At 36.7% G+C, this 23,269-nt stretch overlaps 1 protein-coding gene across 1 annotated transcript in view; it reads right to left on the reverse strand.

Moving 5' to 3' along the window:
- LOC136147998 (bifunctional heparan sulfate N-deacetylase/N-sulfotransferase 3) overlaps nucleotides 1-23,269 on the reverse strand; it is a 164,397-nt gene that overhangs the window by 93,585 nt on the left and 47,543 nt on the right. The window contains exons 2-3 of the mRNA XM_065907434.1: nucleotides 15,386-15,473; nucleotides 4,856-5,010 (exon numbers count right to left, since the gene is read on the reverse strand). Coding sequence (XP_065763506.1) covers nucleotides 4,856-5,010; nucleotides 15,386-15,473 — 243 coding nt within the window. The remainder of the gene's footprint in view (nucleotides 1-4,855; nucleotides 5,011-15,385; nucleotides 15,474-23,269) is intronic.

A 23,269-nucleotide genomic window follows, 5' to 3' on the forward strand; every position in this document is an offset into this window, starting at 1 on the left:
CCACTTCTACGTGCTGTTTACTAGTCCTAATTATATATATATATATATATTTTTTTTTTTTTTTTTTGGAAAAATGGTGGCTCTCCATCTCACAGGAGTTTGCAAATACTGTCAACATATTCAAAGTACTAGCATGTAGGGAACCATTTGTGTTTTCTTGACAAAATATCAGTATCTGAAAAAGGTGCCCTTGAAGCCATTTGTCTAACTGGGGAGTAGATTGAAGTTAAAAGATAAATATGGGCTCCTGATGCTACCCATAAGTATTTGGTCTTCTATATTCTTGTGGAAAAAGCAGTCTGTTTCATTAATTCTAAACTTTTGTTGTACAAATTTGAGTAACATACTATGTTAGTCAACTATTCAAACCTCTTGGGAGTTTAGAAGTTTATGTAAAATACATTTCATGTTAATTGGGCAAGTGGCCATCAGCACTTTCTTAAATTCTAATTAACCAGGAAAACTAATAGTTGCATAACTGGGGGGCCAGCCAAGGGAGATATAGCATGTGGTCTTGTTTCCACAGAGTTCCATGTAGCTTCAGGGTTTAGAGACTAACACTGGAAAAGGCAAGGATGCAGGAAACCGCAAAATTGAGATTATACTCCACATTAGTCATTTCTCGTTTTGGTGCATGTTCAGTTGCATCCAACTCTTTGCAACGCTATAGACTGTCACCCACCAGGCTCCTTTATCCATGGGATTCTCCAGCAAATATACTGAAGTGGGTTACCATTTGTTCCTCCAGGAACTCTTTCCAACACTGGGATCGAACCAGCATCTCCTGCAATAGCAGGTAGATTCTTTTACCACTGAGCCACCTGGGAAGCCCCTAGTTTTGGGGTCAAGACTTCAAATCTATAGAAAAAAAAATTTGGTCTGTTAAGGGAGTGGTTATATTTTAGTATTTCCCAAATCATATGCAAATTAACTAGTGTAATGTATTTTAATTCTTTTGCACACTAGCCTTAGCCTACAATTAGTAAGATTTACCTAGAAATACAGTATGTGAACAACACTACACCAAGGCCTTTGGCTGTGTGGATCACAACAAACTGTGTAAAATTCTTAAAGAGATGGAAATAACAGACGACCTGATCTGCCTCCTGAGAAATCTATATCGAGCTCAAGAAACAACACTTAGAACGGGACATGGAACAACATAACAGACTGGTTCCAAATCGGGAAAGGAGTGTGTCAAGGTTGTATATTGTCACCCTGCTTATTTAACTTACATGCAGAGTACATCATGCGAAATGCTGGACTGCATGAAACACAAGCTGGAATCAAGATTTCCAGGAGAAATATCAGTAACCTCAGATATGCAGATCATACCATCCTTATGGCAGAAAGGGAAGAAGAGCTAAAGAGCCTCTTGATGAAAGTGAAAGAGGGGAGTGAAAACGTTGGCTTAAAACTCAACATTCAGAAAACTAAGATCATGGCATCTGGTCCCATCACTTCATAGCAAATAGATAGGGAAACAGTAGAAACAGGGACAGACTTTATTTTTTTGGGCTCCAAAATCACTGCAGATGGTGACTGCAGCTATGAAATTAAAAGACATTTGCTCCTTGGAAGAAAAGCTATGACCAACCTAGATAGCATATTAAAAAGCAGACCTTTGTTACTTTGCTAACAAAGGTCTGCCTAGTCAAAGCTATGGTTTTTCCAGTAGTCATGTATGTATGTGAGAGTTGGACCATAAAGAAAGCTGAGTGCTGAAAAACTGATGCTTTTGAACTGTGGTGTTGGAGAAGACTCTTGGGAGTCCCTTGGACTGCAAGGAGATCCAACCAGTCCATCCTGGGGGAAAATCAGTCCTGAATATTCACTAGAGGACTGATGCTGAAGCTGAAACTCCAATACTTTGAGCACCTGATGCGAAAAACTGACTCAATGGAAAATACCCTGATGCTGGGAAAGATTGAAGGCCGGAGGAGAAGAGGACAACAGAGGATGAGATGGTTGGATGGCATCACCGACTCAAAGGACATGGGTTTGAGCAAGCTCCAGGAATTGGTGATGGACAGGGAAGCCTGCTGTGTTGCAGTCCATGGGGTCACAAAGAGTTGGACATGACTGAGTGACTGAACTGAACCTAGAAACATGATCTGATGGTTTTAGATTTATTAACATAATCTGTGAACACTGTAATATAAATTTTGGTGTTTGCAAATAAGAAAAATGCTTTAATAAATAAAGATATATTACAGTTCACTTGCTTTTTGAGAGGTAATTTCTGCTACTTTAATTTTTCATACTTCAAATATTCACTGAGTATGTTTATGAACTAGGAACTGTGATAGAGCATAGTTCTTGCCCCAGTGTACTCTCTGCCCAGGAAGGAGAGTGCTGATTCAGTAAAGAGTTACCTGTCTGGACTCCCTCCACGTGTTTGTGTGCCCATAAGAAACACCCTCCCACCACAAACATGCCATATTGACTTGTTAACCACTCTATACCATCTCCACTCATCACAAGCACATTTTCCCATGTACTGCACTTATTAGAACTTTTTTTTTTTTTATTTTATTTTATTAGTTGGAGGCCAATTACTCCACAACATTTCAGTGGGTTTTGTCATATATTGACACGAATCAGCCATAGAGTTACACGTATTCTCCATCCCGATCCCCCCTCCCACCTCCCTCTCCACCCGACTCCTCTGGGTCCTCCCAGTGCACCAGGCCCGAGCACTCGTCTCATGCACCTCACCTGGGCTAGTGATCTGTTTCACCATAGATAATATACATGCTGTTCTTTTGAAACATCCCACCCTCACCTTCTCCCACAGAGTTCAAAAGTCTGTTCTGTACTTCTGTGTCTCTTTTTCTGTTTTGCATATAGGGTTATCATTACCATCTTTCTAAATTCCATATATATGTGTCAAAAATAAACTCAAAATGGATTAAAGATCTAAATATAAGACCAGAAACTATAAAACTCCTAGAGGAGAACATAGGCAAAACACTCTCTGACATAAATCTCAGCAGGGTCCTCTATGACCCACCTCCCAGAATATTGGAAATAAAAGCAAAAATAAACAAATGGGACCTAATGAAACTTAAAAGCTTCTGCACTACAAAGGAAACTATAAGTAAGGTGAAAAGACAGCCCTCAGATTGGGAGAAAATAATAGCAAATGAAGAAACAGACAAAGGATTAATCTCAAAAATATACAAGCAGCTCCTTAAGCTCAATTCCAGAAAAATAAATGACTCAATCAAAAAATGGGCCAAAGAACTAAACAGACATTTCTCCAAAGAAGACATACAGATGGCTAACAAACACATGAAAAGATGCTCAACATCACTCATTATCAGAGAAATGCAAATCAAAACCACAATGAGGTACCATTACACGCCAGTCAGGATGGCTGCTATCCAAAAGTCTACAAGCAATAAATGCTGGAGAGGGTGTGGAGAAAAGGGAACCCTCTTACACTGTTGGTGGGAATGCAAACTAGTACAGCCACTATGGAAAACAGTGTGGAGATTTCTTAAAAAACTGGAAATAGAACTGCCATATGACCTAGCAATCCCACTTTTGGGCATACACACTGAGGAAACCAGATCTGAAAGAGACACGTGCACCCCAATGTTCATTGCAGCACTGTTTATAATAGCCAGGACATGGAAGCAGCCTAGATGCCCATCAGCAGATGAATGGATAAGGAAGCTGTGGTACATATACACCATGAAGTATTACTCAGTCGTTAAAAAGAATTCATTTGAATCAGTTCTAATGAGATGGACGAAACTGGAGCCCATTATACAGAGTGAAGTAAGCCAGAAAGATAAAGAACATTACAGCATACTAACTTATTAGAACTTTAACTGTAAATTTTCCTGTCCAGAATCAGAATCCTCTTGATTATAAAACAGTGTATCTTGCTCAGTCAAATGAATGCTCCTTCCCTGTGTTATATGTATGATGTCTTTGAAATGGTTTTCTTCCCATTCCTCTTGCCTTTCCAGATTGAGATTTCATTGCCTCCTGCCAGCAAACACCTCCAACCTGGTGTTTCCCTCAGCCTCATTTAACTCCAAATTCTCCCTGACACTTAAATCTTATTCTTATTTCAGAATGTACCTAAAATCCTATTTACACAACATTTCCCTGGGTACTCTGAATGACACTTACTTCTCTGAATGGTGGATTTTATGTCTATACAGTTTGGCACCAGGTCCAGGAATATCTCATTTTACTGGAGACTGTTTTTCTAAATTGAACTATAGTTGATTTACAATGTTGTACTAGCTTTTGTTTGCAGGAAAATGATTCAATTAAATATCTATATGTATGTATGTGCGTGTATATATATATTTCATATTCTTTTCTATTATGGTTTATTATAGGATATCAAATATAGTTTCCTGTGGTATACAGTAAGACCTCATTGTTTATCGATTTTATCTATACTAGTTTGTATCTGCTAATCCCCAATTCCTTTTTTATCTCTCCCCCATCTCCTTTGGTAACTGTACGTTTGTTTTCTAAGTGGAGATTTGTTTTATGTGTGTATTTTGTCTTCTCAGTGTAGCAGAAAGCTCTTTCTGGATGTGAATCATATTTTATGAGCTCTGACCATGTCATGTAGCTGAGTCCTGTGAGTGTCCGGAAAATTTCCTTTTAAATTAGACCCCTCAAAGCATTAAGCATAGTGATGACCATCCAATACAAATTCAAAAGTCACATACTGAAAGGCTGCAATACCAAGGGTTTCCAACTATCACATAGACATGCCTGCTTAAGGAGTGTTGGTATGCCCCAAAACTCTAAGATGTTCTTAATATAAAAAGCCAGTCACTTCAGTAGTCTGTTGCACTTTAGTTCAAAGTGAGTTACTTACTAAGGCAAACTTTTTGTTGAGAATCATCTGTTCCACCAGAGATGACTCATTATGGAAGAGGTGGGGCTGCATATGGCTCCACATATGTGGAAACCACCAGAACTCATCAACAGACCCCAAAAGACGGTCATCCCCTTCATCTTCCTCTTCAGTTCCTGGGGGGTAGGGAAGAGGGAAAAGATTATTCAATTAATTTCAGCTACACTGATTGCCTCTTCATCTGTACATTTATCTGTCCACCTGTCCATCCAATTATGTAATCCAATATATGCATTTAGAAGATACCATTTATACTATCTTACATACATGTAAAACTTTGAACATGAATTGTAACACAGGAAAATCTGTTGCTTGGGGAACAACCAGAGACTGTGATACAACTCTTTTTTAAAGTTTTAAAACATGAGACATGCATATAAAATCGGTGCAAGAAGGAAATACACAATCATTCCAAAGGACTTTAGAATTTTTAACTTTTAGGATCTTTGTATTGTTTAGGTTTGGAGAGAAATAGGGGATAAGCAGGGAATGCAACCCAGGGAATATGAGTGGGAAATGTGTTGTGGAACTCTAGTAGTATTTAGATCACTCTGACAGGGGTTGTAACACAACACTGCCAACAAAATAATTCCATAATTTATCTGGGTTACTCTTTACGTTTGCGAATAAGTTCAGCTCAGTCACTCAGCTCTGTCTGACACTTTGTGACCCCATGAATTGCAGCATGCCAGGCCTCCCTGTCCATCACCAACTCCCTGAGTTTACTCAAACCCATGTCCATTGAGTCGGTGATGCCATCCAACCATCTCATCCTCTGTCATCCCCTTCTCATCCTGCCCTCAATCTTTCCCAGCATCTGGGTCTTTTCCAATGAGTCAGGTCTTCACATCAGGTGGCCAAAATATTGGAGTTTCAGCTTCATAATCAGTCCTTCCAATGAACACCCAGGACTGATCTCCTTTAGGATGGACTGTTGGATCTCCTTGCAGTCCAAGTGACTCTCAAGAGTCTTCTCCAACACCACAGTTCAAAAGCATCAATTCTTCTGCACTCAGCTTTCTTCATAGTCCAACTCTCACATCCATACATGACCACTGGAAAGACCATAGCCTTGACTAGACGGACCTTTGTTGGAAAAGTAATGTCTCTGCTTTTTAATATGCTATCTAGGTTGGTCATAACTTTCCCTCCAAGGAGTAATCGTCTTTTAATTTCATGGCTGCAATCACCATCTGCAGTGATTTTGGAGCCCCCCAAAATAAAGTTTGACACTGTTTTCACTGTTTTCCCATCTATTTGCCATGAAGTGATGGGACCAGATGCCATGATCTTAGTTTTCTGAATGTTGAGCGTTAAGCCAACTTTTTCATTCTCCTCTTTCACTTTCATCAACAGGCTTTTTAGTTCCTCTTCGCTTTCTGCCATAAGGGTGGTGTCATCTGCATATCTGAGGTTATTGATATTTCTCCTGGAAATCTAGATTCCAGCTTGTGCATCATCCAGCCCAGCGTTTCTCATATGTACTCTGCATATACGTTAAATAGGCAGGGTGACAATATATAGCCTTGACGTACTCCTTTCCCTATTTGGAACCAGTCTGTTGTTCCATGTCCAGTTCTAACTGTTGCTTCTTGACCTGCATACACATTTCTTAGGAGGCAGGTCAGGTACTCTGGTATTCCCAACTCTTTCAGAATTTTCCACAGTTTATTGTGATCCACACAGTCAAAGGCTTTGGCATAGTAAAAAAGCAGAAATAGATGGTTTTCTGGAACTCTCTTGCTTTTTTGATGATCCAGCGGATGTTGGCAATTTGCCTTCTGTCTCTCTGCCTTTTATACTAATGCATAAAAGGGAGAGAAGGGGAAATGTGGGAACTGTTATTAAAAAAACTAGAGAAAATTGAAGGAAAGAAAAAAAGATGGTGATGGAACTAAGCTGAGGAATGAAGTCATCATAAAACAACCCAAGAATCACTGTGATCCTTGGTGGAACTCATGTTCGTCATGCTTGTCCTGTCTTTCAAGTTCTTGGAAGCAAACTTTTCATTAAGAAACCTCTGTTCCTTGAGAGTCAGCTTTGTTGTTCTTCTGAATTTCATATTTGGACTTATTTTATTTCCTTCATTTTCTCTAGTCTGCAGTTTAGTTGAGTGTGGGAAATGAAACAGTTCTCTAATATATATGCAGGAGTAGGAGTCTCTTTTTATACTTCTCCAGGCAGAGTTTCTTTATGAAAGCATCAATGAGAGCAGTGTAAGGTGTCTGTCCTGGCATCGCATAAGATGATGTTAATCATCACAAAATTATGCAGTCACACTTTAATTTCAGCGATGACACTCAATTCCATAAGGTCCTAGAACAGTAGATTCTTTAAATGTTGTCCCTTCTGCATGGAGAAAAATGTCCGCCTATTTTAAATAGCAGTTCTTATGTGACTGGTTCTGATGGGTCTCTAGAGGCTAACAAGGGTGGACAGACTGTTCCACCTGCACAGCCAACCAAGCCTACTGCTTGTTACCACCCCTCTATGATATAATTTTCTGAAAGAATGAAGGTAGAGCGTACTGGCAGGAAAAGGATCAGTTAGATCTTATGATTTATTGGGCAATGAAAGAGACCAAAGATAAAGATGTAATATGAGGCTGCATGGTTGTTCTGATGTATGCAGGAGGAACAGGATTAGTGATATAGAATGGGTGTAATAACATAATCTTTCAATAAGGACAGTCTTCAATTTCACCTTCATACGCTTAAGTACTTTGCTGATGTGAGGGAATTTTTGCTCTCTGTGTAAAGGGCAATTTAAATTGAATCTGTTTTGGTTCCCTTATTTTATTCTCTTTAGCATACTACTCATGTTACTTTCGTTACTCATGTCAGTAGAGTTGAACAAGTACAGCCTTTGGAGTTAGAAGCTTTTTAGTTTATTTCTAGGTTCCAGCACATTTGAGATGTGGGCAAGTAGGTAAAAATATGGACAGCAATACCTATTTTATTCCTTTTGTGAGAAAGTGTCTACATAGTCCAGGCACATACTGGGTAATTTAAAATGCCCGTGTCCTTCCCTCCTGTATTTCTTGCTCCTGTTCTTGCATCTTCTACGTGTCTCCTAGAGTTTTTTCTTTTTTTCACTACAGTACTATATAGGGGGCGGCGGCTCACCAGAGTGTTATGTGACAGAGGGGACACTGTATTTAAGAACTGATCAAGCCATTATATTAAGTAATTGCTTGATTAATGAGTCACCCACACCAGGCATTCTTGGGGCTTCTAAGCTCTGGGAAGCCTTCCAGAAAGGAATGAGAAAGAATAGGAAGATACAGTCAGGGGCATAGAAATCTGATGACCCCAGTCATGGCAAAGTCTTGTGCCCTGCTGCCTTTTAGGTAATAAATAAGGTGGCCCTGGTAAAGAGACATTTGCTAAGTGTGACTGGTGATGCTTAAATACGTTTTTCTTTTTTTCTTTCTGACATAAGGATGATGCTTCTGGTTTCCCTGCAGTTAAATGTCTCTACTTATATACTCTTCTCTTGCTTAACATTTTGTATGTACTCAGGACACCCTATTAGTTAAGATTACAGGTCAATTACTTGTTGCAGTTTTACTTTCGCATACTGAAAACAAGTAGATTTCTCTTAGGGTTTCCTAGTAATCAGTTCATTGCTGATTTCCACCTCCTCTGGGAAAAGTGAGCTGAGATTTCCTACTTTATGAATAAAGTCACCCCTCCAACTACTTTTAAGCTCCATTCTCTGTCTCCTATAGTTCCTACCTTTCCCTATCTTTCTTATGCTCTCCTCTTTATTCATTTTTCTAGTTGGCCTTTACTCAAAGTTTATATATGAGGACAGTGCAACAGATTTCAGAATTCTCTGGAAAGATTGCTCAGGCATTTGTTGTCCTTTCCTGAGCACCCTAGGCTTATGTAAGTTCATAGCAGGCGTAGGCCCTTCCTTTTTTCTTTACAGCTCTCCCTTATCTGATTTCCTTTCTTTCTACTTTGCAGATATTTTACATCAGAATTAATTACATTGAGAATAAGTATCTGTTGCCTAATACTTCAAACATCATGATAAAAAACAGCTGAAACATAGTTATTCATGGTTTGATTAGCCTGGCTTCTTGTCACTCTTTTGTTTCTCCACTTTTCCAACTTTTGTCAGAACTGGAGAGAGAAGAACTGAAGTCAAATTACTCAACTTTAAGTGTCATTCCTTAAATTGTTACAAAACTACACTGAAATCTTATAGTTAATGTAAATTATTATTTTATTATGTATCTATTTAAGTAACTTGTGTCTCTTCAATATTTTTTCTGTAATATTTCTTACTCTGATACTACATTAAAAACTATCATTGATTGAGACTATCTTAACTGTTTTTCAAGTATTGTCTCATTTAATTCTCACTAGAACTATGTGCTCAAAGCCACTAACTGCATTTTACAGATAAGGAAATTGATATTTGTAGAGGTGATGCAATTTGTCACAAGTCAATGGAAATACGGGGTAGAACCTGAATTCAGAATCTTAATTCTAACCCAGATTACACAACTCCAAATTCAGGACCCTTAACCATCATTCATAGACCAAATGTGGAGTTTAGAGATAAGATGAGCATTTACTAATTTATATAACTTTGCTCTTCACATTGTTAATTAATTTTCTGATATAATTAAAATGTACAAACACTATTGGTTCTCATCTGCAGCGTTATTTCAGGTGGTGACTGCAGCCATGAAATTAAAAGATGCTTGCTTCTTGGAAGAAAAGTTATGACCAACCTAAATAGCTTATTATTATTATTTTTTTAATTTTATTTTATTAGTTGGAGGCCAATCACTTCACAACATTTCAGTGGGCCTTGTCATACGTTGACACGAATCAGCCATAGAGTTACACGTATTCCCCATTCCGATCCCCCCTCCCACCTCCCTCTCCACCCCGACTCCTCTGGTTCCTCCCAGTGCACCAGGCCTGAGCACTCGTCTCATGCATCTCACCTGGGCTAGTGATCTGTTTCTAAATAGCTTATTAAAAAGCAGAGACATTACTTTGCCAACAAAGGTCCATCTAGTCAAAGCTATGGTTTTTCCAGTAGTCATGTATGGATGTGAGAGTTGAACTAAAAAGAAAGCTGAGTGCTGAAGAATTGATGCTTTTGAACTGTGGTGTTGGAGAAGACTCTTGGGAGTCCCTTGGACTGCAGGGACATCCAACCAGTCCATCCTAAAGGAAATCAGTCTTGAATATTCACTAGAGGACTGATGCTGAAGCTGAAACTCCAATACTTTGGTCACCCGATGCGAAAAACTGACTCGTTTGAAAAGACCCTGATGGTGGGAAAGACTGAAGGCGGGAGGAGAAGGGGTTGACAGAGGATAAGATGGTTGGATGGCATCACTGACTCAATGGACATGAGTTTGAGTAAACTCTGGGAGTTGGTGATGGACAGGGAGACCTGGCGTGCTGCAGTCCATGGGGTTGCAGAGTGCCGGATACGACTGAGCAATTGAACTGAACTGATTGGTTCTTGGTGATTTGAAAAAATATACAACCTAAAGAACCTATAGATAAGGGGAAGGCACCTTTTGCCATTCAGCTTCCTTAATCAAGGATTGCCAATTAAATGATAAAAATCCATTTTTTTCCTAATACATAAGACTTGGGCTCTGACTAGAAGTTGAGTATTTTTTTTTTTTTTTACATGTAACTAGCTATATAACCTTGGGCCCCTCGAAGTTTCTGTGTTATCTAGAAAGCAAGATAACACATTCTTTAATTCCTAGAATTCAATGAAAAGTTACAAGATAAATGTTTAGTTAAGTACCTAAAATATGGTGTTGCTCACTAAAAGGGAACTATAATTTTTATCCTTTCATCTCCTTATTTTTCACAAATGCACAAATCTTTCAAAAACTAAAAGTAAACCAAATAAAATGAAACTCTTTCCTAAGATAAAATCTTACTAATATGATGGTGCTATTTTTCTTCTTCCCTTCAAGACTGAATAAAACAGAATTTTTAACAGAAAAAGGAGTTACTCATTTAGAAAGGAAGACAATGTAATTCAATTAAACTTTACAATATCCAATTTTCAAAGGATTCACATTATTAAGTTTCATATCTGTTCCCACTGAAAACTGATTTTACTGGTTTTAGACAACCTGAGCTAAGTTTTGTGGGCACTTTCAGATCTTATACAAAACTCTTTCACGCTTTCTCCTTAGCTTCCTCTTGTGTTCTCTCCTTGGCTTAGAGAGAGGACTGTGAGCTGTCTGGGAGAACCCCAGTAAGGAAAGAGGTGAGTCGCTCAGAAACAGAAATCACGGGGAGCAACTGGCTAGAGTCGTTCTTTAGTATCAGCACTGGACAAAAAAATTTAGTTGCCGTGTATTTAGTTTTCATGTATTTCTATTGTATTTCAATGTATGTATGTATGTATGAAATGTATGTATTTCAATGAAAATTTAGTTTTTATGTATTTCTATTATGTTTGGGAAAGAAGTTTTTAGTTATTCTTAATGTTTAAGTGATTTTCTTTCACAACACAACATGGTCAAAGTTTATTCTCTGACCTTGTCCCTTATAAATACTAATGGTGAAAATAAAGGTAATTTTATTTTCACCCAATCCTTTATTCATTACCTCATTTTTTTTTTTTTTTCAATAGGCACTGTTCTGCTTGCTGGTATTACAACAATGAAGTGTTTGTAGAGTGATCATTTTAGTGAGGAGTGACAACAGATAATTTACAAATAAAGTACATTCAACATCCATACATTTAGCAATCTAGGAACAGAAGGGATCTTACTTAAGCTAATAAAGACTTTCTATGAAATTGCCTATTGAAAAAATTCCCCTCAAGAACAGGAACAGAACTACTTAAGGGTTTCCCCTGAGGTCAGGAACAGGACATGTGTTGTTATCACTATGTTTATTTAATATTTAGTGGACATTCAAGCTAATGCAGTAGGCAAGGAAAAGAAAAGAAATTTCATAAAGCTCAGAAAGGAAGAAATAAAATTTTTACCATACAAAAATTGTGTGATTGAATAGGTAGAAAATCCAAAAGAATCTTGAAAGTATAGAATTAATAAGTGAGTGTAGCAAGGCTGCTGAATATTAATATCAGTACACAAAATCAATTTTATTTTTACATATTATTAACAGAGAAATGGGGAAATAAACTTTAAAAAAGACACCATTAACTATGGCATCAAAAAACTCCACCAAGGAATAAATAGAAAATTAATAAAGTTTTGTCAAGTATAATTAAAGAGAACCTACTAAATATGAGTGCTTCCCTACTGGTAAAGAATTCATTCGCCTGCCAATGCAGGAGACGCAAGAGACTCGGGTTTGACCCCTGAGTCAGAAAGATCCCTTGAAGTAGGCACTGGCAACCCGCTCCAGTATTCTTGCCTGGAAAATTCCATGGACAGAGGAGCCTGGCGGGCTACAGTCCCTGGGTGGCAGAGAGTCGGACATGACTGAGCACACACTGAGCACAAATACGTCCAAGCATAGGAAGACTCAATGTTTAGTACAACAATTCTCCCCAAATTAATTAACAGATTTAATGTAATTTAAATAAAAATTCTACAGGGTGACAAAGCTGTGTATTGTCACTTTGCTTATTTAAGTTTTATGCAGAGTACTTCATGTGAAATGCTGGGCTGGAGGAATCACAAGTTGGAATCAAGACTACCAGGAGAAATATCAACCACCTCAGATATGCAAATGATACCATTCTAACAGCAGAAAGTGAAGAGGAACTAAAAAGCCTGTTGATGAAAGTAAAAGAGGAGAGTGAAAAAGCTGGGCTGAAACTCAACATTAAAAAACCAATATCATGGCATCCGATTCCATCATCTCATGGCAAAGAGATGGGGAAATAGCAGAAGCAGTGAGAGTTTCTTTTCTTGGGTTCCAAAATCGCTGTGGACAGTGATTGCAGCCATGAAATCAAAAGATGCTTGCTTCTTGGAAGGAAAGCTGATAAACAGCGTATTAAAAAGAGAGACATCACTTTGTCAACAAAGGTCTGTGTAGTCAAAGCTATAGTTTTCCCAGTAGTCATGTATGGGTGTGAGAGTTGGACCAGAAGCAGGCTGAGTGCTAAAGAACTGATACTTTTGAATTGCAGTGCTACAGAAGACTCTTGAGAGTCCCTTGGACTGCAAGGAGATCAAACTGGTCAATACTAAGGAAATCAACCTTGAATATTCATTGGAAGAACTGTTGCTAAAGTGGAAGCTACAATACTTTGGCCACCTGATGTGAAAAGCTGACTCACTGAAAAAGACCCTGATGCTGGGGAAGATTGAAGGCAAAAGGACAAGAGCGCAACAGAGGATAAGATAGTTCAGACAGTATCATTGACTCACTTGACATGAATTTGAGCAATCTCTGGGAGACAGTTGAAGACCGAAGAGCCTGGCTTGCTACAGTCCCTGGGGTTGCAAAGAGTAGGACAGGACTTAGTGACTGGACAACAACAACAACAACAACAGCAAATCCTAGTGAGGATCTTTGTGGATATGGTAAGCTAATTTTAAAATTTATATAAAAGTGCAAAAGGCCAAGAATTGCCAAGGCAATGATGAAGACGATGAACAAACTTAGAAGACTTAAATATTATTATCAACTCTGATGCTTTGACCACCTGATACAAAGAACTAACTCATTGGAAAAAACCCTGATGCTGGGAAAGATTGCAGGCACGAGGAGAAGGGGATGACAGAGGATGAAATGGTTGGATGGCATCACTGATTTGATGGACATGAATTTGAGCAAGCTCCCGGAGTTGGTGATGGACAGAGAAGCCTGGAGTGCTGCAGTCTATGGGGTTGCAAAGAGTCAGACATGACTGAGTGACTGAATTGAACCAATTAGTTATAGTAAATAAGATAGCATGATGACACAAATATAACCAATGAGCAGGAAAGTCCAGAAACAGAGTCCACACATCTATGGTCATCTAATTTATTACAATGATGACACCATGGTGCAGTGAAAAAAGGATGGTCTTTTCAATACTTGGTACCAATTAGACATCTTTATGAGAAAAAGAAGGTTTCTTTCTATTTTTTTGTTGTGAAGTAGAACCCTCACCCTGAAATCAGAACAAGTGTTTTCAAATTAATTAGAAAACCACACTAGCTCAAAAAGCAGGTATCTTGACCCTTATCTCACACATACACAAAAATCAATTCTAGAGGGATCTCAGATGCATGCATTTTAAGAATGTAGGGACATATGTTCATGATCTTGTGGCATGCAAAAATGTCTTTAAAAAGACAAAAAGGAAAAAAAAGATAAATTGGACTACACTTTGCTCATCAAAAAGTATTGATAGGCATGTAAAAATGATAAACCACACATCAGGAGAAAATATTTGCAATGCCTATAACTGACAAAGAGGTCATTAAGAATACATAAAGAATTTCTACAAATCAATAAGTAAAGTAAATAAGTAAAGGCAGATAACCCAATAAAAGCAGTAAGATATTTCAAAAACAGGAGAGATACAAATGGTCAATAAATATGTGAAAGGAACTCAGTTTCACTACTTGTCAGTGAAATGTACATTCAAACCATAATATGGTTTCACTACATGCCCACCAGAAGGGTTAAAATAATAAGATAAATATTAATAACATTAAATACTTGGAGGAATATAAAAGAACAGGAAAACTCACATAGTATTGGAAATATAAATTGATATCACCACTTTGAAAAACTGTTTGGCATTTTCTACTAAAGCTGATCATAATTATACCATATAACCAGCGATTCTACTGGTTGATAAACAACAGAAAAACATATGTCCTCTGAAGGACAACTATTTTTAACAATAGTTGTGTTTAAAAGGTTCTTAACATTACTATTCAAAAAAAGAAAGGCAAACACTGAAAACAACCCAGCCATTCACACTGGAACAGAATGGAATAAAGAAATTCTGTAAATTCAAACAGTGAAATACTACAGAACAATAAAGCTGAAAGAAATACAACCCTACACAGTAATGTCTGCAAAACCAAAATGTTAGACAAAACAAGCTATATATAGAAGAGCCCATTTATATGATTCTTTTTATACAGATCTTAAAGCCAGGCAAACTAATTTATGATATTAGACGTCAGGATAGTGGTTTTCTTGGTGGGAAGCTAGTGACTCTAAAGCAGCACAAGGGAGAGGGTGTGTAGATTCTGCTAGTTACCTCTTTCTTGATCTGGGTACGTAGCTCTGTACGCTTGCTGAAATTCATTGAGCACTATACTTATTACTTACACAGTTTTATATATGTAAATTATAATTCAGTAGAGAAAAGGCCATTAAATAATAACATGGTGAATAAACTTTTAAGCTATTAACATTTTGTAAAGGTGGAAAAATAAGTTAAATGAAATTGATATGAAGAAAATAAAGTAGTGGAGAGACGCAAGAAGGTGTGAAGAGGAGGGGTCACAGTTTTAGAGTGGTCAGAGAGGCTAACTACGGGGATAGTTAATCTCTATCTTACCTGTATGGTAAAATTTCCCTGAAAATCCCAGGTTGAAAGTAAAATTTGTGATTTGTGCACGCAAAAGATTCTGAGTATCAAGCAGGGCCTGAAATACATAATTAAAAAAATGTATAAGGTAGAGAATGGCTTTGAGAAGATATCTTCCTTTAGCAGTCAAAAGGTAAAAATACTCCTTTAGGCATGAGAGAATTAAATGATGGAAAGTAGTTTTTTTTTTTTATCACCTTACAACTAGCAAGATGGTTCTGAGATTACATAATTACATACTTATATATTTATTCTTTAGATGCAGTAAATCAGCAAAAAGTGTCAGTTAGAAAAAGGAAGTTAAATGAAAAGTTTATTATTCTTGTTCAAAGGAACTAGTATCTAATACATAAAATACATCTCATTTTACCCTTTAGGGGATGTAATTCACCAACTGTCAAAAAAAAAAAAGACATTCTTTTAATGTGAAATTATGTAAAAACATATATTGAAAGAAACAGATAGTTGTTTTTCAGATACATCTTTGGTCTTCAAAATCCAATTCTTTTCAATCTGTAAGTCTTAGATTCCCCAAAGATAGTGATTATTATTCAAAAATGGGTATCATGGTAAAGTAAATTTCTAATTTGCCCTTTCACTGGAAAAGAGATGAACAAACTTTGTACTAATGGCAGGTAAAGCTATTTTGAGGTTTAATTATTATATCATATAAAGTATTATGCTATGAGTATTTAGTGGACTTCTCTTTCTTCTTTTCATTCTCATTCTTATTCAAATTCATATTCTTATATTTCTTCTCTTCCCCTTCCCCAGACTATGGTAGTTCAGTGCCCACCTAAAGGAAGCAAAAAGTAACTCTAAATGGTAGACTTGTAAAGGATCTTAGTTAGTACTGCTATTATACATGAAGAAAGTCAGGAGAAATGATTTACCTTTTTCACAGATAAAATTAGTGGTATGTCCTAGATTAAGGATATAGATCACCTGATTCCAAGTTAGGTACTCTTTTTACTCTACGACACTAAATCTTTTCCTACACTTCCATAGTACAGCTGGACCCACAACAGAATCTTTTCTCTTCTTAGTATCAGATACCTGCAAGCCCCGCCCCCTTGTGCTCATGACCTGAATCTTTTGGGGGGATAAACAGATATTCATTTTATTCAGAGACCCTCTCACAACTGCATGTGTTCAACAATGACTAGTTGCCACTCCTCTCTTATTGCTGCTGCTACAGTTACTACTACTAATTTGTTGTTGTTATTGTTAGTGATAGATAATACAAATCTATCTGAACTTTACCCATCATTTGTTAAAGTGGAGACAATTACCTAGTTCATAGAACTGCGATGAGAAATGTAGAAGATACAATATATGCAGGAATGTCTGATAAACTTTTAAAAAAGTGGCATAAAATATTAGGTGTTTGTATAATTACCAGCAATATATTACATGTTAATGTAATTATGTGCATTATATTATTTTGATAACTGTATCTATCTATATATTGTATACCTCTCATCTACTTATTTTTTATTTGAAATACAGCTGACAAACAATATTATGTTAGCTTCAGGAATATAAAATATTAATTTGACATTTAAATACATTATGAAATGATCAAACCTGAAGTCTAGGAACCATCTGTGTCCATACAAAGTCATTACAGTATTACTGGCCATATTTCTTGTGCATATGTATGTAAATTACATCCCCATGACTTAATTATTTTGTAATCAGCAGTTTGTACTCTTAATTTCACTTACCTATTACCTTAATTTCACTCATTCCCCCAAACTTTGTCTTTTTGGCAACCACCCATTTGTTCTCCGTATCTACGAGTCTATTTTTGTTTTGTTTTGTTTGTTTTTTAGATTCTAAATATAAGTGAGATCATATAGTATTTATCTTTCTCTGAGCATAATACCCTCTAGACCCATCCATGATGTCCCATGGCAAGATTTCACTCTTTTTTTAAAAAGCAAATATTCTACTGTATATATACACTACATCTTTATCCATTCACCTATTGATGGACCTTAGCTTGCTTCTATATCTTGGCTGTTATAAATAATACTAGAATGAAAATAGGGTTTTTTAATTAGTGATTTTGCTTTCTTTGGGTAAATACTCAAAAGTGAAATTACCGGATGATACGGTAGTTCTATTTTTAATTTTTTGAGGAAGGTTTATACTGTTTTACATAGTGGCTGCACCAGTTTAAACCCCACCAACAGTATACAGGAGTTCTTTTTTATTCACATCCTTTCCAGCACTTGTTATTTCTTGTCCTTGTCTGAGCTGTTCTGAAGTGATATCTCACTGTGGTTTTGTTTGCATTTCCCTGATGATTAGTGATGCTTAACATCTTTTCCTGTGTGTGCTGGCTATCTGTATGTCTTCTTTGTGTTCTCTGTTTTTTTACCACAATAAAATAGGTGTGTATACATACACACACACACACAAATACACACACACACCCATACACACATTTCATAAGCTTCCCTGGTGGCTCAGTGGTAAAGAATTGACCTGCAAGTGCAGAAGACCAGGTTCAATCTCTGGGTCAGGAAGATCCCCTGGAGGAGGAAATTGCAACCCATTCTAGTATTCTTCCCTGGGAAATCTCATGGACAGAGTGGCCTGGAAGGCCACTGTCCACAAGGTTGCGAAGAGTTGTCTATGAGTTAGAGAGTAAAGCAACAAAAAAACATATACTTAGATATACAGATATATAGCTAAGTGAAATTAGAGCCATAAAGTAAAAATTAAAACTGTATCAATTATAATTAAAAATACAGTTTTGAATTTTGCCTTTTCCATTTAACAGTATATCACAAGCTTTCTCTCATCACCTTAGCCATTCAAATCCAAAATTTTTAATCTATTGATTTTAATGGATGCTGAATATTACATCAAACACATACATTATAATTTATTTAGCCATTTTACACTGCTGTTGTACATTCAGATTGTTTGCTTTTTTTTGTCTGATATAAATTCTGCTCTATGTATCAATACATATTTATATAGCAATGAAGTAACCATTTCCTCAGGAGAAAATAATTCTGCTTACTCTTACCAAGCCAAACAATTTCTGAGGAAATCTGAAAATGCTTATAAAAGTATTGGGCTTCCCTGGTGGCTCAGTGGTAAAAAATCTGCCTGTCAATGCAGGAGACTTGGGTTTAGTCCTGGGTTGGGCAGATTCCCTGGAGAAGGAAATAGTAACCCACTCCAGTATTCTTGCCTGGGAAATCCTATTGACAGAGGAACCTGGTGGGCTACAGCCAATGGGATAACAAAAGTGTTGGACCAGACTTAGCAACTAAACAATAGCAAATAAAAGTATTAATAAGGGACATAATATCCAATAAACATTATAAGAGAATTGTATTTGAATATAATTTAACACAAAAATTTGACTATTTCCAAAATTATTTTTCCAAATGTGAATCTCTATGCTACCCCACTAACTTAGTTTTTTGAGGCTTCATTCTATAAAGCCAAAAGCAGTTACAGGCATTAAAAGATTGAGTTGAAGGCAAAAAAAAAAAAAAAAAAAAAATCTAATTTAAAGAAACAGGGGTCTGAGAATGAGTGAAGTGGGAGACTTTATATATCATTGTATTTTCTCCAAATTTCTTTAACAGAATGAACATATCAAAGCAAATAGAAAAGACAAAATTTTTTTTAAATAACTGCAAAAGAGTTTTATATGGTGATTTATGTTAGGACTCATTACATGTGTGACATTCTTTGGGGGAATTGTCTGTTAGCTTTTTGTTTCTTATCTAGGCTTCCCAAATTATATTTTGACCTATTTTATCTTTTGATAGTTAACAAAAGTATTTGGTGACCAAATTAAGGCTGGGAAAGAAATTTTAGTGTTTAATATGGTTTTTCAGCAATAGGCAAAAGTATGTTTCAGCACAGAATTTTTAGAGTTACTATTTTCTTAGTCAACCAAATATGAATTATAATATAAATATGTATAATGTAGCTAGATCTGCTAAAGTAAATAAAAACAATTGGGCAGCTAATTACCAACATAAGCTCCTATATCTCTCGACCTATGTACACATACACACAAACATCAGAGATATTCATGGGTTTGGCATGAAGATCAAATGAGAACATGGATACAAGACCTTACTACCTTTCCTAGCATGCAGAAGTGGAGTTTTAGCCCTATGAGTGGAATTTTTCATCCTTTCCTCTGTCAACCTTAAAAGTTCCTTATCATCCTGTCACAAAATTCCATCTTCTATTTCTTACTGTTGTTCACTTGGCATAAAGTCAGGCATATGCCTAAAATTTTAAATGATATTTTTAAATTGAGCCTTGGCACTTTTGAAGTTGTCTAATCAGCACTGGGGCTTCAGATGGCTCAGTGGTAAAGAATCCGCCTGCCAACACAGGAGACACCGGAGATGTGGGTTGGATCCCTCGGTCGGGAAGATTCCCTGGAGAAGGAAATGGCAGCTTGCTCCAGTATTCTTGCCTGGAAAATTTCACGGACAGAGGAACCTGGTGGGCCACAGTCCATGGAGTTGCACACAGTCAGACATGACTGAGCATGCACACGTTATCGACACTGAGGATTTTAAACAAAAGAGGAATGTGGTCCACGTAGCTGTATTAGAGCAGCTTTACAGTGCTGTGCATTTCTTTCAAGTGACCTTGTGTGTTAGTCACTCAGCCGTGCCTGACACTCTGTGACCCCATGGACTGTAGCCTGCCAGGCTCCTCTGTCCATGGGATTCTCCAGGCAAGAGGACTGGAGTGGGCTGCCATGCCCTCCTGCAGGGGATCTTCCTCACCCAGGGATCAGACCCAGATCTCCCGCATTGCAGGCAGATTCTTTATCAACTGAGCCACCTGGGAAACCCTTAGTGAATCCTTTATTCTCCAACAAAATGTTCATGTATTTTATTGTTTGTGTTGTAGTCAAAGAATAATGACAATGGTTTTTATGGAAACCAAGGAGGAGACAGTAACACAGTCATCTTGAATTATTTGCTAATCATACCTAAACTGTCCAGAGCATAATTATATAACCTCTAAATCATACACATGAGAGATGGTTTGCTAGAAAATTTTTTGGACTGAAATTGGTAAATAATGACATATGAGTAGGAAAACAGAAAACAAGTACCATTCTCACTGAACATTCATTTGAAATTGTTATACATATTCTATTTACCTTATGGCTGTATACCCAAATAGTCAAAATGCTAATGTACTTTTTCAAAAAAGAAATAAAAATAAAAGCTAGTTCTCAGCACTTTTAGGCAACTGTAAGTTGTATCTCACTCATTCAATTATACAGAAAAGGTTTTTATGTGTTGTAATAAACATAATTTTTAAACCTTAGTAATTTAAACTACTTGCTTCCAGCAGCAAAGCAGAAAAGGATGGAGAGGTATGGGATTCCATATGAAGGGACTAAAGCATCTCAACCCATGTACTACTGTTCCTTTAACAGTTGCAGAGATATGTTGGAAACCCCTTAAGTAGCATTATCTGTTCTGCTTAAGAGGTGAAAGTGGTAAATACTTAAAAAAAACTCTGATAATTAGTCACCACCCCTATCCCCACCAAATACATTTTGAGTTTTACTAAAGCTGGACTATAAATTCCATGAGGTAGTGTCTCTGTCCAGTTTACTTTTCACTACTGAAGTCTAGCATGTTGTCAGGGGGAGAAGAGGGACAAGTAACTATTTATTGAATGGGGATATTAATGAATTTCTGATTGATCTCATACTGCAGTAAACTCATAAAGATTTGACAATAATATTGTGGAACATTCTTTTGCTATTTTATTTTCATAAACTGTTTTTAATCTTGAATTAATTTCAACATATTTCATATCCAAAAAGTAATTATAAAACATTCTGTTTTCAAATTATTTGTAAAAAAAGAAAGTGCTAAAATAAAAGCATTCTCTATTTCAGTACTTCTCAAACTTCTAAACACATGAACATAATCTTAAAAGCTTAATAAAATGCAGCTTTCTGGGTTCTAACCCAGGAATTTAACCAGAGATTCTGAACTATAGTCCTGAAGCAGGCCAAAGCATCCTAGATGATCCTGCTGTAGGTGACATTATACCACACTCTAAGAATCACTGTCTTATTCCTTGGTTTCAAATAGCTCAATGCAAGTTTTCATTTACTTCGGGGCATGCTTTTCTCTGAGAATATGAAATCTTTGATATCCACTATATAACAACATTCTTGGTATACAGTAGGCATTCAGCTATCGATTTTATAAGCCACATAAGTAATAGGTACTGTGAATTCTAAAATAAAAAATGTTCTAGAAAAAAAAAAAGAAATATATAGGATCATCAGAATCCAGTTGAAAATCCAATTGAGGAAATATATAGGATCACAGAATCCAACCCACTGTGTTGACCCCAAAGTACTTCATCATGCTTGGAGTAATCTGGGTTAGAAATTATACAACACAGATGGTAGCCTTTAAAAGTTTTCATGTTTTGTCTTTATCAATTTTATTTTCCTTATTTTTTCTAATAAAAGTCCCCCTTCAGCTTGAGTTGGGAGAACCAGTTAATCAGATTGCAATCTAAGGTAATCAGCTTCAACCTAGGGAAGTTATGGTGTTGAAGAGGCAAGTGATTATAGAAGATAGATATGTTTTAAGAATCAGACTGCCATGGGACTGTACAATTCAGCAATTGTGGAGAACAGTTTGGTGGTATCTCAAAAAGTAAAATATAGAATTATCATATGACTCAGTAATTATGATCCTCATTTTATATTCAAAAGAGCTGAAAACAGGTTTTCAGAGAAATATTTGCACATACTTGTTGATAGCGGCAGTATTCACAATAGCCAAAAGGTAGAAACAACCCAGGTGTTCATCAGTAGATGAACAGGTAAACAAATTGCAGTTCATATATACAATGGAACATTATTCAGCCATAACAAGGAATGAAGTGCTGATACATGCTACAATATGGATGAATATTGAAAACATTAAAACTAAGTGAAAGAAGCCAGACACAAAAGGTCACATACTATATGATTCCATTTACATGAAGTATCCAGAATAGGTAAATCTGTGGTGATGGAAAGTAGATGGTGCTGCAGGGGTAGGTAGGGAGAAATTGATAGAACTCCTTAATGGGTGTGGGTTTTCCTTTTGGGATGATGAATGTGTTTTGTGCCAGATAGAGGTGGTGGTTGAACATCTCTGTGAATGTACTAATGCCATTGAATTATTTTAATATGGTAGTTTGATGTGAATTTCACCTCAAAAACCAAAAAAACTGTTCAATTGTGAGTACTGTTGTCTTCATGTTTTTTTTCCTAAATTTTATTGAAAGAGCATTACATGTATTACTCTACCCAAATTATTTCCAACAGATGCCCCATATCCTTTACACTGACTCTAAGAAAACTGTCCAGAAACGGATTAAGTAAACACATCAGGTACTGTTGGGATGTAGTGACAGTAGATATTCAAAAATTCCTATGGTATTTGGAACTTGCCTTAGACCTTATCTTCTATCATCCTCCTTTCTATTCACCCAGCTGTGGATTCACTCATCTGTATGCTGTTCCTGGATCATACCAAGTTTATTTTCACTTTAAGGGCGTTAGTGTTGCTATTTCCTCTTCAAAGATACACTTTGCTCAGATATTCATGTGGTTTACTTCCTCACCTCTGCTAGGTCTCTGCTTAAATATCATCCCCTCGGTGATACCTTCCCTACCCCCTTTTTTATTGAAGAGTTGATTTACAATGTTATATTAGTTTCAGATGTACAACACAGTAATTTGATATTTTTATAGCTTATACTCCATTTAAAGTTATTATGAAATATTAGCTATATTCCCTGTGCTGTACATTACATACTTAT

The sequence above is a fragment of the Muntiacus reevesi genome, chromosome 16 (assembly GCF_963930625.1).
Source record: "Muntiacus reevesi chromosome 16, mMunRee1.1, whole genome shotgun sequence".
NCBI lineage: Eukaryota > Metazoa > Chordata > Mammalia > Artiodactyla > Cervidae > Muntiacus > Muntiacus reevesi.